The 21466-nt window shown below is 36.4% G+C and overlaps 1 protein-coding gene across 1 annotated transcript in view; it reads left to right on the forward strand.

The window, feature by feature from the left end:
- Positions 1-21466, forward strand: part of DCBLD2 (discoidin, CUB and LCCL domain containing 2) — a 92397-nt gene that overhangs the window by 40979 nt on the left and 29952 nt on the right. Inside the window, exon 3 of the mRNA XM_082460404.1 lies at positions 12182-12319. Within this exon, the coding sequence (XP_082316530.1) occupies positions 12182-12319 (138 nt within the window). The remainder of the gene's footprint in view (positions 1-12181; positions 12320-21466) is intronic.

Consider the following 21466-nt stretch of genomic DNA (forward strand, 5'->3'; position numbering starts at 1 on the left):
TCTGATCTCTTTTTCTATGCGTTTGTTTTTGTTTTCGATTCCACATATAAATGAGATCATATAGCATTTGTCTTTCTCCATCTGACTTATTTCACTAAGCATAATGCCGTCAAGGTCCATCAGTGTTGTTGCACATGTAGAATTTCCTCATCTTTTATGGCTGGGTAATATTCTGTTGTGTGTATATGTACCACAACTTCTTTATTCATTCATCCATCTTTGGGCACTTAGTTTGATTCCATGTCTTAGCTATTGTAAATAATGCTGCTGTGAACATGGCAGTGCAGATATCTTTTTAAGTTAGTGTTTTTGTTTCCTTTGGATATATTCCCAGAAGTGGAATTGCTGGATCATATGGTAGTTCTGTTTTTAATTCTTGGAGGATCCTCCATACTGTTTTCCATAGTGGCACTACCAGTTTACAATCCCACCAACAGTGCACAAGGATTCTCTTCTCCACATCCACGCCAGCATTTGTTATCTCTTGTCTTTTTGATGATCGCCATTCTTGCAGGTGTGAGGTGATATCTTATTGTAGTTTTCATTTGCATTTCCCTAATGACTAGTTATGTTGAGCATCTTCTCATGTACTTTTTGGCCTTTCACATACCTTCTTCGGAAAAGTCTATTCAGGTCCTCTGCCCATTTTCTTTATTGCCTTTTTTTTTTTTTTTTGGCCGCACAGGGCAACATGCGGGATCTTAGTTCCCTGACCAAGGATTGAACCCACGCCCCCTGCAGTGGAAGCATGGAGTCTTAACCAGTGGACCACCAGGGAAGTCCCCTTTGCCCATTTTTTAATTGGTGTTTTTTTTTTTTTTTTTTTTGCTATTGAGTTGTATGAGTTCTTTATATATTTTGGATATTAACCCCTTATCAGATATATGGTTTGCAGATATTTTTCCCATTCCATAGGTTGTCTTTTCACTTTGTTGATGGTTTCTTTCGCTCTAGGGAAGCTTTCTAGTTTGATATAGTCCCACTTGTTTATTTTTTATTTTGCTGCTTGTGCTTTAAGTGTCATGTCCAAAAGATCATTTCCAAGACCCATGTCAAGGAACTTTTTATTTTTTTTAATTTTCGGCTGTGTTGGGTCTTCATTGCTGCACACGGGCTTTCTCTAGTTGTGGCGAGCGGGGGCTACTTTTCGTTGCAGTGTGCAGGCTTCTCATTGTGGTGGCTTCTCTCGTTGCAGAGCACTGGGCTCTAGGCGCATGGGCTTCAGTAGTTGTGGCTCACGGGCTCTAGAGCTCAGGCTCAGTAGTCGTGGCGCAAGGGCTTAGTTGCTCTACGGCATGTGGGATCTTCCTGGACCAGGGCTCGAACCTGTGTCCCCTGCATTGGCAGGTGGATTCTTAAGCACTGCGCCACCAGGGAAGCCCCTCAAGGAACTTTCTGTGCCTATGTTTTTTCTTCTAGAAGTTTCATGGTTTCAGGTCTCACATTTAAGTCTTTAAAATATATATATATATTTATTTATTTATCTATTTGGCTGTGCCAGGTCTTAGTTGTGGCACACGGGATCTTCATTGCCGCATGCAGGATCTTCATTGTGTCATGCGAGATCTTTAGTTGTGGCATGCGGGATCTAGTTCCCTGACCAGGGATGGAACCTGAGCCCCGTGCATTGGGAGCACAGAGTCTTAACTGCTGGACCACCAGGGAAGTCCCTCACATTTAAGTCTTTAGTCCACTTTGAGTTAATTTTTGTGAGTGGTATAAGATAAGAATTCAGTTTCATTCTTTTACAGATGGATATCTAATTATCCCAACTTGCTGGCACTTTTATTCAGATTGAATCTATAAATCAAATTGGGAAGAACTGACATCTGGACAACATTTAGCCTTCCTATCCATTAACATGAAACATCTCTCCATTTATTTAGTTCTTTGATTTTGTTCTTCAGAGTTTAGTAGTTTTCCTCATGTAGATCTTACACATATTTTGTTAGATTTATACCTAAGTATTCCATTTTGGGGGGGTGCTAATGTAAATGGTATTGTGTTTGTAATTTTAAATTCCACTTGTTCGTTGTCGATATATAGGAAAGCAAATGATTTTTGTATATTAACCTTGCTGTAATCACTTATTAATTAAAGGAGTTTTTGTCAGTTCTTCTAGATTATCTACACAGATGATCATGTTGTCTGTGAACAAAGATAGTTTTATTTCTTCCTTCCCAATCTGTATATCTTTTTTCCTCTTTTCTTGTCCTATTATGTTAGCTAGTACTTCCAGTATAATGTTAAACATGAGTGATGAAAAGGGACATTTTTTGCCTTGCTCTTGATGATATTGGGAAAACTTTTAATTTCTTACTATTAAGTGTGATGTTAGCTGTAGGCTTTTTTGGGAATGTTCTTTATCAAGTTGAGGAAGTTCTCCTCTATTCCTAGTTTTTTTAATCATGAATGGATGTTGGATTTTGTCAAATGCTTTTTCTGCATCTATCGATTTGATCATGTGGTTTTTCTTTTTTAGCCTCTTGATGTGATGAATTGCATTGATTTTCAAATGTTGAACCAATCTTGCATGCCTGGATAAATCACACTTGATCATGGTGTGTAATTCTTTTGTACATTGTTGAATTGTATTTGTTAATATTTTGTTGAGTATTTTTACTTTTTTTTTTGTGGCTTAGAACATTAGGTGTTTATTTTTGTATTTTATTTTATATTTTTTATAACTATTTTTCTTCCCTCTCTTTGTTTGCCAAGTGCTATTTAAATTTATTTATTTATTTTTTTTTATTTATGGCTGTGTTGGGTCTTTGTTTCTGTGCGAGGGCTTTCTCTAGTTGTGGCAAGCGGGGGCCACTCTTCATCGCAGTGCGCAGGCCTCTCACTATCACGGCCTCTCTTGTTGTGGAGCACAGGTTCCAGACGCGCAGGCTCAGTAATTGTGGCTCACGGGCCCAGTTGCTCCGCGGCATGTGGGATCTTCCCAGACCAGGGCTCGAACCCGTGTCCCCTGCATTGGCAGGCAGATTCTCAGCCACTGCGCCACCAGGGAAGCCCCCATTAGGTGTTTATTTTTCTCAAGTAACAAGTCTTGAAGATATTAAAACATTTTCCCTTCAGCGTTATCACATATCTTCTAAGGGATAATGAATGAATAAAGGATTTCTCACAGTCATTGCATAACTTAGGTTTCTTCCATATATGCATTACTTAGAGGCTTTCTCACATTCTTCACAACCAGTTCTTCTCACTTAGCATTTGGTTGTATGCCTAAAAGATTGAGAGTTCACTGAAAGCTACTTTACATGGATATCATTAAAAGGGGGTTTATTGAGCATGGGTTCTCTCATGATGCTGAAGGGGTAAGGATTTACTGAAACCTTGCCCACAGACGTTGCATTTATAGGGTTTTTCTTTAGTATGTATTCTTTTGTGCACAATGAGATTACACTTTACACTAAAGGATTTTCCACATTGATTACACTCGTAGGGTTTCTCTCCCGTGTGAGTTCTCATGTGTACTGTAAGGGACACATGCCTGCTAAAAGCTTTTCCACACTCACTGCACTTAAAAGGTTTTTTGTCCCTGGCATGAATTTTCATATGCCTCCTATGAGATAAGAGACCACAGAAGGTTTTCCCACATTCCTTACATTCATGTTTCATTTTCATGTGAATTTTCTTGTGTAAAACAAGGAAAGATTTCACTCTGAAGTCTTTTCCACATTGATTACATGTAAAGGGTTTTTTTCCAGTGTGAATTCTCACATGTTCTTTAAGACATGAACGATCCCTGAAAGCTTTCCCACAGTCATTGCACTTACAGGGTTTCTCTCCAGTATGAATTTTCTTGTGCATGATAAGGTTGGAGCTCAGCCTAAAAGCTTTCCCACATTGATCACACTTGTAAGGTTTCTCTCCAGTATGTATCCGCAGGTGTATCTTAAGAGATGACTTACTATTCAAGGCTTTACCACAATGGCTACATTCAATGGCTTTCTCTCCAGTGTGGATTCTCTTATGTCTTTTAAAATATGGGAGAATACTGAAGGTTTTCCCACAATCATTGCACGTATAGGGTTTCTCTCCAGTATGTGTTATCTGGTGTATGGTAAGCCTAGAGCTTCTACTGAAGGTTTTGGTGCATTGATTACATTTGTAGGGTTTTTTTTCTGAATGAGTCCCTGAATGTTGTCTGAGAAGTGAGCTATCTCGTAAGGCTTTTCCACAGTCATGGCACTCATAGGGCTTCTCCCCGGTATGAATTCTCTTGTGACGTGTACGGTAAGAGCTTGAGCTGTAGGCTTTCCCACACTGATCACACTTAAACGGTTTTTCTCCAGTGTGGGTTCTCATGTGCAGTTTAATGGATGAATGGCTCTGTAATACTTTACCACACTGATTACACTCAAAAGGTTTCTCTCTAATGTGAGTTTTTTCATGCTTCTTAAGGTGTGAGATTGAATTTACAGCTTTCCCCAAGTCACTGCATTCATAGGATGTCTCTTCTGTATGTTGTCTCTTGTGCCCAGCTAAGTTAGAACTCCTGAGGAAGGCATTCTCATCTTTTTTACATTCATAAGATTTTTCCCGAGGAAGAATTCCCTCAGGTGGCTTAAGATGTGAAGAGTCTCTAAGGGCTTTTGCAGAGTCAAGGTATCGATGGGGTTTCTTGCTAGGGTAAATTTTATTCTGAGTAATGCTAGATTTCACACTCAAGGCTTCAACAATTTCACTGCATTGAATGGGATTGCCTCCGATAGTTTGTTCCTTCTTGCCATTGAGCGTATATTTCTCCAAAATACCTTGTTTTTGCTGTGGTTGTTTGGTTTTAAGGAGAATCAGCTCATCTGAACAGGTGTCTTGGTGAATTCTTCTCTCTCCTATCTCCATTTCATCTTCCTGCTCCATCCAGTGAAGCCAAGTTTCTATAGTTCTCTAGCATCACATCTCTGTACAGTTTTCTCTGAGATGAATTCAGCAATGCCCACTCCTCCTGGGTGAAGTCCATGGCCACATCCTCAAAGGTTATTGAGTTTTGTAACCCAGAGTGGAAGTTTTCTATCTCTGTGATCCTCTCATGGGCACAGGAAGGGTGTAGGACAGGCAGAGCACATATAGTGGAGAGATGTGGGGCTGCCATTTTGCAAGTCTGTAAGTAGTGAATATGATCAGACAGCAACCAGGAGAACAAGGATGCTCCTCTTATTGCTTCTATGATCCACTCGAGGCAGGGCTCGAAAGACACAGAAATCCACAGTCAGCAAGGTAAGAGCTTGGGCCAGGCTGATGTCCACATACTTCTCAGCTACAGCAAGCTTTCTGTCTCTTTTTACATCTATTTTTATGAGAGATATTGGTCTGTAGTTTTCTTGTAATGTCTTTGGTTTGGGTTTTGGTTTTAGGGTAATGCTGGCCTCATAGAATGAGTTAGGAAATATTCCCACTGCTTCTGTCCTCTGAAGAGAGATTGTAGAGATTTAGTGTGATGTGTTTCTTAAATGTTTGATGGAATTCACCAGTGAACCCATCTGTGCCTGGTGTTTTCTCTTTTGAAAGACTGTTAATTATTGATTCAGTTTCTTAAATAGATACAGGCCTGTTCAGATTGTCTACTTCTTGTTTGAGTTTTGGCAAGTTGTGTTTCAAGGACCTGTACATTTCATCTAGGTTATCAAATTTGTGGACACAGAGTTGTTAATAGTATTCTTTTATTATCCTTTTTAATATTATGATGTCCCCACTTTCATTTCTGATGTTAGTGATTTGTGTCCTCTCTTTTTCTTAGTTAGTCTCATTAGAGGCTTACTGACTTTCTTTTCAAAGAGGCAGCTTTTAGTTTCATTAATTTCTCCATTGTTTTCCTGTTTTCCTGTTGATCGATTTCTGTTCTAATTCTTATTCTTTTCTTCTGCTTACTTTGGATTTAATTTGCTTTTCTTTTTCTAGTTTCCTTAGGGCTAATGATTTTTCAAACATTTTTATTTGCCTGGAACATGGATTCTTTTAGACTGTAGACCAGTGTGTCATGGGTTTTATGGTGATTAATATTTGATTAGCTTTTATATTTATATTTTTCTATATGTATCCATATACTATTTTTTGAAATTCCTCTCTTATTTATCCATGAGAAACTTCTAACAAATTTGGCTGGCTTTGAGAGCCATCAGCAGAACCTATAATTGTTGGCAGTTAAATGCTTCTTGTTGATTTAGGAGTACCTTTGAATGGCCAATTGGGGAAAACAGAGAATTAACGAGTATATTGGCCCAGATTAAGGATGAATTTTCTTCTTCCTTTCGCAGAGTATTTTGCCAAGTGCTTGTATTACTTGTATAATGGGTAAAACCTGTGATCAAAGGCAAGCCAAGTGAGGAGAGATACCATCATCTTGGCTGGGAATAAGAGGTGAAAATAGGTGTTTACCTGGTATATATTGATCTCACTTAGGCACCTGCAAGGAGAGCTGTTGTACTTTTCTTGTTTTTTTTTTTTAAATTGGGATTCTTTAGGACTGCCTTTTGAGTTTCACAGAAAAAGAGGGGTTTTAAAAAAATGTTTTGTTTCTACCATAGATTGAATTTATACACATTTCAGATGACAAGAGAACTCTAAATAAATAAACAAACAAGAGGTGAAACTGCAATGCTAATAGAAAATACTTTTATGATTATGTCCATATTATAAAAGGGTTAAACATTTTTTTGTTTCACTTCAAGAATATATTTTTGTCATTTATTTTCATAGAGCACGTTCACTTTTAAATCTAATAACTTGGAATTTCCTAGTATTCGTATACATGATATAATTTTTATAAAGTAAGGCTACTTCTGTGTGTCATGATCATGTTCTTTATGATCATTTAAATATGATCTTTTTTGTTTGTATCTAAAAGTATCTGAAAAGTCAGTATTTGTACTGAGCACCTTTATGAGCCTTGTAATAAAATCCTTAAATGGCAAAGAACAGCGAGTGCTGATAAGCCCAGGTGAACCTATTGTTCATTTTTACAAGAGTTAACTGGTTTATGTAAAGATTCTAGCTGATACAATTTTTCTTCCTTTTATTTATTCCCACTGGGCCTTAAGATTTAATGTGATGGGCACTGGCTCTGCACACATTTGGTTTTGCCAGCAAATTATACAGTGTCTAATATTTTTAGTATTTGAGATAATATTTGGAATAACATGAAGTACATATTATATTGCTCTGTTTTAATATTAGGTCATTATTTTTTAATATTTAGTATTCAAAAATAATACAGTATTTAATATTTGTCCTATTTACCAGACTGTTTCTGAGTTATTTAGCATTAAACAAATCTAACGACTTAATCATCTTTTCGTCTTGTATATTCAGATAATAACTGTTATAGGGTTCTTTGTTGTTTTACTTGAAAGTTAAACATATTGATAGCTATATTTAAATTGCATTCCATGGACTTCCCTGGTGGCACAGTGGTTAAAAATCCGCCTGCCAATGCAGGGGACACGGGTTCAAGCCCTGGTCCGGGAAGATCCCACATGCCACGGAGCAACTAAGCCCGTGCACCACAACTACTGAGCCTGCGCTCTAGAGCCCGCGAGCCGCAACTACTGAAGCCCTCGAGCCTAGAGCCCGTGCTCCGCAGCAGGAGAAGCCACCGCAGTGAGAAGCCCGCGCACCGCAACGAAAAGCAGCCCCCGCTCGCTGCAACTAGAGAAAGCCCACGTGCAGCAACGAAGACCCAATGCAGCCAAAAATAAATTAATTAATTTTTTTAAAAAATTGCATTCCATATTTAGCAATAGAAGGCTTTTTTTTTTGCACATTAGGTGTTTTTAAAGAAAGAATGAGCAAGGACTTCCCTGGTGGTCCAGTGGCTAACACTCCACGCTACCAATGCGTGAGACCCGGGTTCGATCCCTGGTAGGAAACTAGATCCCACATGCCTCAACTAGGAGTTTGCATGCTGCAACTAAAGATCCAACACTCGGCAACAAAGATCCGGAGTGCTGCAACTGAGACCCAGCGCAGCTGAATAAATAAATATATAAAAAATAAAAAAAATAAAGGATGAGCAAGACATATATTTTATATTGAACACCATAGCACACACCTAAGACCTGTGTGTGTGTGTACGCACGCGTGCATGCACACCTTGATGTTTGGTATTCAGTTTTTTCAGCTGTCAAAAGGGGCATGGAATAAATCTCTGAAGTTATCGTTCTGCTGTGTCTGATTCTGTGACCTATTTTTTCTTTGTGCAAAACACCTCACAATAAAAATTGTTTTAATGTTTGCATTTCTTTTGAAAGTTTTATCGAGATATAATTTATATACCATAAATTTCATGTATTTTAAATGTATAGTTTGATGAGTTTTAGTAAATTTATATAGCTGGGTGAACATCACTAAAATGCAGGTTTAGAAATTTCCATCACACCAGAAAGTTCCCTTGTGCCCATTTGGAGTCAATTGCCACTTCACCCCTGGTCCCAAGCAGCCACTGATCCTATGTTTTATCTTTATTTTTTTTTGCCTTTTCTAGAAATATCATAAATGGCTTCTATTTAGCATAATGTTTCTGAGGTTCATCGTTTTTGTTTTGGGCAAATAAAATATAACTAGAAGTGGAATTGTTGGGTTGTATGAAATGTATGATATGTATATTTTATGTTTAACATTTTAAGAAACTGCCAAATTGTTTTTCAAAAATGGCTGTGCCCTTTATGATTCCATCATCAGTGTATGAAGGTTTCAGTTTCTCCACATTCTTACCAATACTTGGTTTTGTCAGTCTTTTTGATTATAGCTAATATAGTGGGTATGTAGTGGTATCTCCTCATTAGTTTTAATATGCATTTCTTTAACGACTAATACTGTTGAGCATCTTTTCATGTGCTTATTTGCCTTGAGTTTGTCTTCTTTGTTAAAGTGTCTGTTTAAATCTTTTGCCCATTTAAAAAAATTGGATTGATTGAGTTACAGGAGTTTTTTACACATTTCAGATGTGAGGTCTTTATCAGATTAATGTTTTACAAATATTTTTTCCTAGCCTGTCGTTTGTCTTTGCATTTTCTTAATGGTGTCTTTTAAAGAGCAAACATTTAAATTTTTGATAAAATCCTAATTATTAATATTTTTCTTCAATGGATTATGCTTTTGGTGTTGAATCTAAGAAATCCTTGCCTAACCCAAAGTCACAAAGTTTTCTTTTATGTCTTCTTGTAAGAGTTTTATAAGGTTAGTTCTTAGAGTTAACTCTATGATCCATTTTGACTTAATTTTTGTATATATTGTGAAGTTCTAAGTTGTTTTTTCATATTGATATCCAACTGGCTTAGTACATTTGTTGAAACGACTGTTCTTTCCCTGTTGACACTTTTGTCAGAAATCAGTTCATAGTTGTAAGTAGGTTCATTTCTGGACTCTGTTCTGCTCCATTCAGATTAATGTAGATATTCGCCCTTACAATGATGCCACACTCTTCTTGATTACTGTAGTTTTATATAGTAAGTTTTATTTATATAGTAAATGTAAGTTTAAATGCAAGTAATGTAAGTCTCTCTACTGTCTTCTTTGCTACAATTATTTTGGCTATTCTATGTCCTTTGCATTTCCATATACATTTTAGGCTCAACTTGTTAATTTCTAAAAAAAAGCCCCGCTAAGATTTTGATATGGATTGCATTGAATCAGTAGATCCATTTGGGGAGAACTGACATCTTAACAATATTGAATCTTCTAGTCCATGAACTTGGTATATCTCCTGATTTATTTAGTTATTTAATTTTTTTCAACAGTGTTTTGCATATTTTAATGTACAGCTTTCGAATTTCTTTTTTTTAAATGTATCTCTAGTTAATCTTTTTGTTGCTATTATAAATTAAGCTTTAAAAATTTTATTTCAGATTGTCACTAGTATATGGAAATAAAATTGATTTTTTAAAATTGAAGTATAGTTGATTTACAATATTATGTTATTAGTTTCCAGGTGTACAGCATAGTGATTCACGGGGTTTTTTTGCAAATTATCTTCCATTATAGGCTATTACAAGATTTTGAGTAAGATTCCGTGTGCTATACAGTAAATCTTTGTTGCTTATCTACTTTATATACAGTAGTAGTTTGTATCTGTTAATCCCATACTCCTAATTTTTCCCTCCCCACCTCTCTCTCCCCTTTGGTAACCATAAGTTTGTTTACTGTGTCTGTGAGTCTCTTTCTGTTTTATAATGAATTCATTTGTATTATTTTTTAGATTCTCCATATAAGTGATATCATGTATTTGTCTTTCTGACTTCACTTAGTATGATATTCTCTAGGTCCATCTATGTTGCTGCAGGTGGCAATATTTCATTCTTTTATGGCTGAGTAATATTCCATTATGTGCATATATATATGTGTGTGTGTGTGTGTGTGTGTGTGTGGTATATATATATATACATACACATACATACCACGTCTTTTTTTTTGGTCTTTTTTTTTCTTTGTTTTTTTTTCGGCTGTGTCGGGTCTTTGTTGCAGCATGCGGGCTTCTCTCTAGTTGTGGCCTGTGGGTTTTCTGTCTCTAGTTGTGGTGTGCAGGCTCCAGGGCACGTGGACTCCAGAGTGCTTGGGCTCCAGAGCACCTGGGCTCTGTAGTTTGCAGCACGCAGGCTCTATCGTTGAGGCACGCGGGCTTAGTTGCCCCGCGGCATGTGGGATCTTAGTTCCCCGACCAGGGATCGAACCCGCGTCCCCTGCATTGGAAAGTGGATTTTTACCACTGGACCACCAGCGAAGTCCCATACCACATCTTCTTTATCCATTCATTTGTTGATGGACGCTTAAGTTGCTTCTGTGTCTTGGCTATTGTAAATAGTGCTGCTATATTATGAACATTGGTGGGGGGGGGAGGTGGAGGGGGGGGTGCATGTATCTTTTCAAATTACAGTTTTCATCTTTTCTGGATATGTTACCAGGAGTGAGATTGCTGAATCATATGGTAGCTCTATTTTACAGTTTTCCATAGTGGCTGCACCAATTTACATTCCCACCAGCAGTGTAGGAGGGTTCCCTTTTCTTCACACCCTCTCCAGCATTTATTATTTGTAGATTTTTGATGATAGCATTCTGACAGGTATGAGGTGACACCTCATTGTAATTTTGATTTGCATTTCTCTAGTAATTAGTAGTGTTGAGCATCTTTTCATGTGCCTGTTGGCCATCTGTGTGTCTTCTTTGGAGAAATGTCTATTTAGGTCTGCCCATTTTGATCAGGTTATTGTTTGCAATTGACTTTTGTATATCAACCTTGTGACCTTATCTCCCTTACCAGTTCTGGTGGGGGGTTTTGGTTGATTATTTAGCATTTTCTACTCACATGAAAATGTATAGTCCTTGAAAATGATATACATGGAAGTTCACATTACTCTTATTCAAGTGATGTTGTTCAACTTAAAATATCTTTAGAACTTTTTATTCAGAATTTGTTAAAGTTACCAGGCACATAAAAAAAAACCTATTTTTATTAGTTATTGGTGGATATCTTGCTCTAATTTTTTTTTCTGCCCTTTTATCTTAATACACTTAGATCTGTACTGAGGGAGGATATATTATTTTTTACATGTCTGTTAGACATTAAAGGATAAAAGTTGGTAGGCAGTTAGATATATGCATCTGAAGTTCAAGGAAAAGGCTATGTAGAGGTATAAATGTGAATTGTCATATCATAGTTAAAGCTGTAGGACTAGATATGATCACCTAAGGGGGTTGACAGAAGTCCAACAATTCTTGGAAGAAAACTTGAGACGGTCTGTAAAAGGTTTGAGGGGTGCCCTGAGCTCAAGAATTTGTTCCCCCTTGGGGAACATGGTAAGAGTACTACTGCTTGACTGTCAATTCATTTATGAGCCACCTGCCTGCATGAAATTCTTTAAGTTAATTTTTTTTAAGTTAATTTTTAAAAATTCCTTGTCACAGCTTTAAAGAGTATAAATATATTTCACAGGAAATTGAGTCATTATAAGGTCAGTGATGCTTGTATACACTGTTTTTCCTTTTGAATCATTTGAACAGTTATTACTTGGAATTTTTTTTCTCTCCAGAGTAATGTGAGTTTTTCATCATTAAACATTCTAGTCATCATTTTAAATTAATGCCCAGTTTGGTGTATTATTATGATTATTTTACCTACATTGTAAATATTATTGACTTCATGAATCACACCAAATATCTGCTTTTCTTTGATTCCTAGGCAAATACTGTGGTCTGGGGTTGCAAATGAACCATTCAATTGAATCAAAAAGCAATGAAATTACAGTGCTGTTCATGAGTGGAATTCATGTTTCTGGACGAGGATTTTTGGCTTCATACTCGGTTATAGATAAGCAAGGTAATTTTCACTTTATATCATGATTCTCACGTTTTACAGTTTCTGAAAACAAAAATGCAGTGTTTTCTTTGAGTACCTGTTATCTGAGTTTGGAATAGAGTAGGAAGACTGAACAGTTAATACCACATACATAAATCTGACAAAATTAGATCGGTTTCAGAATTTTAAAAATTAAGTATATTAACTTTATATAAAGTATTTTTATATACTTACCTTTCCTTAGTAGAAGAAATATTGAGTTTTCCACCTTTATAAGATTGGAACACAAATGATAATAACTTTAAAAAATCTATCAGTTACTGAAATGTATCAATTTAAAACTTTATTATCCACAGCTTACCACTTCATCTTACTTTGTTAAAAACCATATTACCATTCTTTTCAAAGAAGAGACTTGCATAGCACCACGGGTAACCTGGGGAGTGCTCTCTGAGACACTACAAGATGAACGAGATATTTTCTAGATTGTTAATATTTAGAATCTGAAGGGGGGAATTAAAAGCAAGGCTATTAAGTGAAATCGATACACACTATCTGTCTCATTAAAGTTTCATTAAGAGTGTGAGAGAGGAGAGCTGTTCTGTGTGAAAAAAGGTCTACTTTCCCTTAATTTCTAAGCTATGGAACAAGGTTTGAAGGCTAATAAAATCCCTCAGAGTGAAAAAGAAAACTCATTTGAATGGAATAATGGAAAGAAAAGAACTGGAAATGTTACGCTAAATGAACAATTAATATATTTGACAGAACTAGGAAAACTAAGGCAGTGTGGTGTTGTAGAAGGGGCACTAAGTAGCCCTGGAATCAAAGCCTGCCTTTGCCGTGTACTAAGCAGGTGACCTCTGACCAGTCATTTCACCTCTGTCAGTTTCATCTGTAAATGGGTTAGTTGTGAGGACTAAATCTAATAATACATGTTTAGTGTCTGTAGGCACATAACATAGTAGGCAGAAGACAAATGTTATTTTCCCCCCTTTCACTACTGTACACACACACATCTCACTTTCCCCACTCCTGCCCCGCCCACCACCATCAGAAGAGTAAGGTAGAAAACACAGAGTGAAATGATAGCTTTCCATCCTTTCGGTTTTACTTGGTGAAAGTCTTGGGTTGATGGGTGAGAGGACAGAAGATAATTAATTTGCTTCTTATTCTTCTTAAGTTTCTTGGTCGCAATATCAGGTTAAATTATTTATTTTGCGTTTTCATATTTTCCCCTTTCTCTCTTTGTTATTTATTGAATTAAAGGTTTCTGGAAAATAAGTATCTCCTCTTTACAATAAAAAGTTTCTTACATTGGATATTTAAATTATGGAGCTTTTGATCCACGGAAACCTAAATGCCCTTATTAGAGTTTCTTAAGAATTGACAATCATCTCAGATACCACAATCAGTATATTGTAGACTTATATACATCTATGCCAGATTTAAAATGACTATGTCACTATTTTAGATGACTCTTAGCTTCCAAAGATTTTTTCGAAATATCCACCATAATCAGGAACTTCTTTATAGTAACACTTTCCAAAGTCATAATCATCTTGGGAAATCCTCATCTCACAGCTTGCTCCTGAATTTTTTCTTAATGTTTTTGTGCGTTCTTACCCATCCATCAAGCATTTGTTTTATTTGAAGTGAATTGGCTAAATTCAAGAGAACACCAGTTGAATTTCACATTACTTCTTCTTGGGTGGCCTTTCAGACATAATTTCTTGTAATGGCTCATTCATTTGAAGGCTGGTGCACTTTGGTTGAGAGTCTCAGTTTGTTTCCATCCAGGAAACTTAGCTGCCACACTGAATTCCATGAATATTTTCAAGGAACATCACTACATGTCCCCAGCTTAATAACCTAGTTAACGGTTTAGAGTATTTGGGAATGAAAAAGTTGTGAAAAATCTTGCTTCACTGGCTTCCTCATTTGTTAAACTGTCACAAAGACTTGTTAATGTTATAGTGTGATGTGTGGTTGATACAGCCATGATTTTGTGTAAGATAGACTAATTTTCATTACTTCTTGCAAGAGCCCATTGCAAAATTATATTCCCTTCAGTGCCTTATTTCCTGCAATAGGCCTGGCACTGGGAAAACAGCAGTAAATGAGACAGACGCAATTACACCTTCATAGGGCTTACAGTACAGGGTTGGAAAAAGGCATTAAACACATGGTTACTTAATTGCAGTTATAATAAGTATGATGAAGGAAACATTCAAATAATGGGAGGCCAGAAGGGTGCGGGGAGTAGAAGATTGATGAAGAGCAAAGCTCTCCCGAAGAAACCACTTCTGAGCCCAGAACCAAAGGATTAATTGGAGGTTCCAGACATACAAGGAAGAACATTGTAGGGAAGAGAGCAGCAGGTGCAAAGGCCTTAGGGTAGGAAGGAGCTTTGGAGGAACCGGAAAAATAACCAGCACAGCTGGGGTGAAATGAATGAGTGGTGAGTAAGTCACATTATTCAGGGCCTTGCAAAAAATGTAAGGGTTGGAGTTTTATCCCCAAAAAAGTGCATGGAAGCTGTTAGAGCAGAGTAGTGATGTGACTGGATTTATGTTTTTGTTTTTACGATTCCCTGATCTGTGAAGAATGGGCCAAAGAGAGAGAAGAAGAATTGTAGGGAGGCCAGGTAATAGGCTGTTTAGAGGGGACTGGATCAGAGATGACCGAATTAAGAGATCTTGCTATAAAAGTAGCTCCAGAATTAGGCCAGATTCTAATTTAATTCTTTTTAAAGACTTTTGAACCAGACATATCTTCTACAGGGAAACATTTCAAAGGATGAATATTCATTCTAGCTGAGTTTATGTTGAAGTAAGAGGCTTCGGCCATGAAGAAACCTCTTGGATGAGGCTCTGAGCTGCTGCGGTGCCTCGGTGATGTCTGGGGCCCTGTACCTGGTGTGCTCTTCACTTTAGGGTCTAGTTTTTATAACTTTTATGGTTTTATTCCTCTCTGTTATTTTTAATGATCTTTGAGCAGTAGTTTCCAGTCTTTTACATTGACAGTTACCGCTTTTAATTTTCACCTGTAAATCTCATTTTTGAAAGATTTTTATCCACCAGTGAAAGGAAGTTTTCCTGTTTCTGTTGGGTAGCAAAGAAAGACAGAAAAAAATATTAATCAACACTTCAGTAGTAATTAGAAGATTGCTAATTTACTCTGAGCTGGTATAATTCCATCAAATTCGAACTAGACTTTCTGAAATTGAAATTTTCATCTGAAAATTGAAGATGTACGTGGATCCTAGACATATCCTGGGCAACATATTAGCAACCACTGTTTAGAAGTTCTGTAGAGAGAAACTTCTTAGTTACTGCTGGTCTTACTGAGAGAGGCAAAGCCAGCCACTCACAGGTCCAGACTCAGGAACTCAGATCTTTTAATCCAGAATAATAAATGATACCGACATTTTCATTCTAAAATGTAAATGTAAAAAACAGCATTTACCACTGGACTTGAAAAATAAAATGAATTTTATAGGTGATTTGCTCTAAATTCCTGGTTTTGAATCTGTTCAACATTAGCCAGTTTCTAAGAAAAGCTCAACATGTCTAGGATGACTCTGGGCAGTAATTTTTTAGGTAATTTTAGTTACGGAACAATGAGCTCAGAAGGCATGTCTGCATTTGCATTGATAGCTTCAGGTCTTTTAAGGCAGCCTCTGTTTGTTATGTGCCATCAATTTGGGGTGGGGTGTGTATCTGTGTATGTGTACACATATATATGTATATGACCAGCTGAAAAGTGTTCATCTGATAGTCCTTTTTTAGAACATGAATTATCACTTAAAAAGTAATGTTAAACCTCATTACTTCAAATTTTACCAATCCAGAATTTTGTATTGGTCACTGTAAAGTTTGCCTTTATTTTTTTTAGGAAAAAACAGGAGTTAGTTTAAAATTACATGTGAAATAAAATGATCCAATGTAGATGTATTAACATACTGCCTAATTGGAACTCATAAACACTTGTTTATTCATTGCCTCATGACAATGTGCCTAGGACTTGGGAACAGCTGAGCCTGACAAATATTCCCATTTGACAGGGTTATTATTGCTATATGCTGGGTTATTTTTAGACTTAACACCGATAGTATAAAAGGTTTTAATTGCTACATTCTTTAACCACATTTTTTTACAAATATTTTCCATTTCTTCCGTCTTCCATCGGATTATATGAACTTGTAAATGAAACATAGGGGCGGAATAGAGAACTCCTTTCTAATAGAGTCCAGATTTCTGTAACTGGTTGTTTTTTTCCTGCATGGGATGTTTTTGGTTTTGAAAATAGAGCACGAATTCCTTAGATTGTTTGCTACCTTAATTGTACAGTTATTTTATAGGATCCTTTCTGTTTTGAGTGCTACACTTAGCTATGTTTCTATTTTTAGTTCTTCTGTTGTGTTCCTAATTTTTGTTGTTGTGTCTGGCAAACGTTTTAAGACTTTTAAACTATTTAGTAAGATTTTATTAATGAAGTCTCAGTTTACATGCATATTTTTAGATTTGTCCTTATTTATACACAAATGAATATGTATAGTGTTTGTGTGTATACATGCAGAAAAATACCTGTATTTTGATGTCAATTTGTATAACAAAGGTGCTGATGAATAAAGTGTTACCAGTTTTGCAGAGAAATTTATAAACAGAATTAATTCGTTAAGGTGGTATAACCCAAAGAGGCAATTCACCTTTATGAGATAGAGTTTATTTCAGACTGACAGATAACCGCAAGAGCACTTTAATGATTTTAAGTGTTTTCTATGTGTTTTGGGTTTTTTTGTTTTTTTCTTTTTAGTAAGTTAGCAATTCTTTTAAGGGGCTAAGTATGTGTTTGTGCTATCCGGGGGACGAATTCATTCACTGCTACTCTTACTAAGATATTATTAGTGTCCTCGATACTAGGTTACAAAAGAATTTTAGTGTGTCTTACAATCTTTAATATTTTTAATGTCTCTTATATTTTAATATAAGATGTCTTATGTTATTTCAATATGTCTTATAATGTCTTTTAATATGTCTTATATTCATTTTTTAGTATATAGGAATTTAGGTGTGGAGAGGGTTTGATCTATCCATATGTGGCTTGTAGCCTATTTGACTTATTGCTTAGGCAACTGAGCCATGCCTACATCATCTGTGAAAAAAAAAATATTGACTATTTTCATCCGAGAAAATTTTTCCTGAGCTCCTGTTGTGGACTCAGCTTCCATAGATGGCATTGTAATATTTCTAAGAGAAACAAGATTTAATCTCTATTCTCAGTATGTAAAAGGAGATTAGATGTAAAATACCACATAAATTATCTGCCACTTAGTAAATGTTAGTTGATGCTGAATCACGGTAAATTATGTTTTATTATATATGTAAATTTCCCTTCACTAGATTGCACATGGTAGAAATCAGTGCCAGGTTCCTATCGTGGAAACAAGGAATTATTCCCAAGGTCACACAATAATATCGACACAAGAATTTAGCAGAAAGATGAGCCTTGTCCCACATCCTCTAGCTCTTGAACAAAGTAGCTATCTGTACACCTACAATGCAAGGTTGCTGACAAAGTGAGAATTGGGAAAGAATGATCTCGGGTCCCTTCAGTTTCTAGGGAATTTGTTATTTAAAAGAATTTCAGAGCAAATAAAGGAGAAGAATTTGTAGTATACATTGTCTTGCTTCGTGTATTTTCTTCTTTCTGGTAAATAAATATAATTACTTAGTTACAGTGCTTTATGCTTCCTTGAGTTAGAATAAATAAAGGCACTCAAGCATCCCTTCCCTCAGAAGTAAATGGCTTCAGCTGCACAAAAATTATACCCTGCAGCTAATATAGTTGGTGATATACTCTCGTTAGTGATGGGTACTAACACTGCTGAGAGTCTTTTTTCAATTTATTCAAGAGCACAAAACAGAGTATTAATTGGGGGAAAATCTAAATCTCTTTCACAATCCTTTAATCTCAGAAATAGACAGTGCTGTCAATCAAAAATATTTCTAAGTTAGTAGCCAGTATGCTGATATTTTTTATTATTTGTGAACTTAAAAAATATTTATCGTATTTTCATGGTATTACATGTGGGTTAACATTAGGTATCATGTTTTAAAAAATAGTTCATGGAATAACTATGAAGTTCCCAAGCCTATGCAGTTATTATGTATTAGAAAAAATTTTAATTGTACTTTAAATAAAACCCTGTGTATAGGATATCAGTTATGGCTCACAGTAATATTGCTAACTAAGTTAGAGCTGTCTTAGAAAATCTGATGTTGATGTCTTCATTAAGCAAACCCTGAAATCTGTCATCCTGTTGTTGATTATTGGCTCACCTTTGTTTTCGTATTTTTCTTCTGCTCTTCCTCACAGTCACATAATCCTGCCTTCAAAACCCCACGGAGGCCTGCCTCCTCTTTAAAGCCTTCTGAGGTTAAGGAAGGCAGATGTTAGAGCAGCTCCTTTTATAGGGATTATGACCACACTCACTTTGGGTTAGACTCTGCTGCTAAAACTAGTGTAGAATGCGCACTGCAGATGCCGCCTCTTCTTTGGGCCGCGCGGGGGAAGAGAGGGAATAGAGTGCTGTGGGCTTCAGCAGAATCCCTGAGGGCGTCCTGCGTCCTACTGCCGCCATTCCCTGTTGTCCAGAGCACCCAAATGAAGTTCACAGTATATTTGGTGTTTCGTGTAGTAATGTATGTGTTATAAGTATTCTTTTGTATGTATTAAATATTGGAGTAAAATTACCAAAAAAAAAAAAAAATTCCCGTGCAGAAGCTCTTAGCTGAGAACTGAGTGGATTATATACTGCGCTTCACTGTGAACATACATCACTGATTTTCTAGTATTGTCTGCCGTGTTAAAGTGGATCCAGCATGACAGTTGAGCTGACAATGAGTACTTTATCAGTACTTATTATTATAATCACTGCCCTAAGCACTTTACGTGGAATGCATACTTTTATTTAGCGCAGGTCAGAAACCTTCAAGTTATCTTTGACTCTTTGTCTCAAACTTCACATCCATCAACCACCTCTCTGAATATATATGTACGTATATCAGAATTTGACTACATCTCTTCGCCTCCACTGCTGCACCAGTTCTCGTTACCATCAACTCTTACCTCAATTATGGCAAGAGATTCCTCCCTGACCTTTGTTTCTGCCCTTTCTCCCCTTCAGTCTACTCTCAACCCAGTGATCAGTGTGATCCTATTAAATCGAAGGACCCATCTCATTCTGCCTAGTGTCCTTACCTCCAAGACACCATTAGGATATGGCTTCTCATGACTCGTTTGGCTTCATCTCTTACTTGTCTTCCCCTTGTTCACTCTGGCCTCAACAATGCTGGGCACGCTTCCTCCTGAGGGCCTTTGTGATTCCCTTTCACTGTTCTCCGTTACCCACATACCTGATACCTCACTCCCTCACCTATTTTAGAGTTTTATTCAAATGCTTCCTTCTCAGTAAGGCCTACCGTGACCACTCTACTTAAAATTGCAACCCCTTAACTTTCCCTAACTTCCTACCTTTATTTTTCTAGCGTATTTATTACCGACTAATACACTATATATTTTTCTTATTTACATTGTCTATTTTTTCTTACCCCCACAGGAGGTACACTTCATATATGCAGGGATTTTTGTCTGATTGTTCTTTGCTCCATCTGTAGCACCTAGAAGAACACCTAATCATAATACATACTTATGAAATACTTGTTGAATGCATGAACAAATGAATAAATAAACAAACTGCCAATCCTGGCTCTGTCTTTTACTAAGCTTATTTCATCCATCAATGCAGATGTGCTGTATATGAAAGGAAATTATTACTACTTCTGTGATAGCTTCTTTTTCTTTCTTGTTTTTAAGCTCTTAATAATAGTTTTATTGAGATAATTCACATACCATACGATTCATCTACTTAAAATACACAGTTCACTGATTTTCAGTATACTCAGGGCTGTGCAGTCATCACCACAGTCAATTTTAGACCGTTTTCATCACCACAAAAGAAACCCTGTAGTCAGTAATAATCACTCCCCATTCGCTAATCTTTAACCCCCTCCAGTCCTAGGTTACCACTAAGCTACTTTTATCTCTCTAGATTTGCCTATTCTGGATATTTCATGTAAATGAAATCATGTAATATGTGCTATTTTGTGACTGGCTTCTTTCACTTAGCATGTTTTCAAAGTTGATCCATGTTGTAGTATGTATGAGTACTTACTTTTTATGGCCAGGTAATACTTCAGTTTATGAATATACCACTTCTTTCACATCTTGTTTACCCGTTCATCAGTTGATGAACATTTGTGTACACGTGTTGTATGGACACATGTTTTAAATTTTCATGGGTATATACCTGGTAGTGGAATTGCTGGGTCATATGGTACCTCTGTATTTACCCTTTTAAGGCACTGACAGACCATTTTCCAAAGCAGTTGCACCATTTCACAATTCCACTAGCAATATATGAGGGTTCCAGTTTCTCCACATCCTTGCCGACACTTGTTATCTGTTTTTTTGATTCTAGTCATCCTAGTGGGTATAAAGTGGTATCTCACTGTAATTTTTATTATTATTTCCCTGATACTTAATCATGTTGAGTATCTTTTCATGTGCTTATTAGCCATTTGTATATATTCATTGGAGAACTGTCTATTCAGATCCTTTGCTCCTTTTAAAATTGGGTTATTTGTCTTTTTAATGTCTAGTTGTAATAATTCCTTATGTATTCTGAATACTAGATCCTTATCAGATATATGCTTTGAAAATATTTTCTGCCATTCTTTGGCTTATCTTTCTCTTTCATGATAGCCTTCTTTGAAGCACAGCAATTTCAAATTTTGATGAAATCAATTTATGTATTTTTATGTATTTGCTTATGCTTTTGGTGTCATATCTAAGAAACTATTGCTTAATCCAAAGTCAAGATTTATACCTATATTTTCTTCTAAGTGTTTTATAGTTTTAGCTCTTGAATTTAGATCCACCTTAAGTTAACTTTTATATATGATCTGAGGTAGGGGTTCGGTTTCTTTCTTTTGCATGTGGATATCCAGTTGTCCCAGCATCATTTGTTAAAAAGACTATTTTTACCCCCATTAAATTGTCTTGGCACCGTTGTGGAAGTCAATGACTGTAAATTTGAGGATTTAT

This window comes from Balaenoptera physalus, assembly GCF_965194825.1.
Source record: "Balaenoptera physalus genome assembly, chromosome: 4".
NCBI lineage: Eukaryota > Metazoa > Chordata > Mammalia > Artiodactyla > Balaenopteridae > Balaenoptera > Balaenoptera physalus.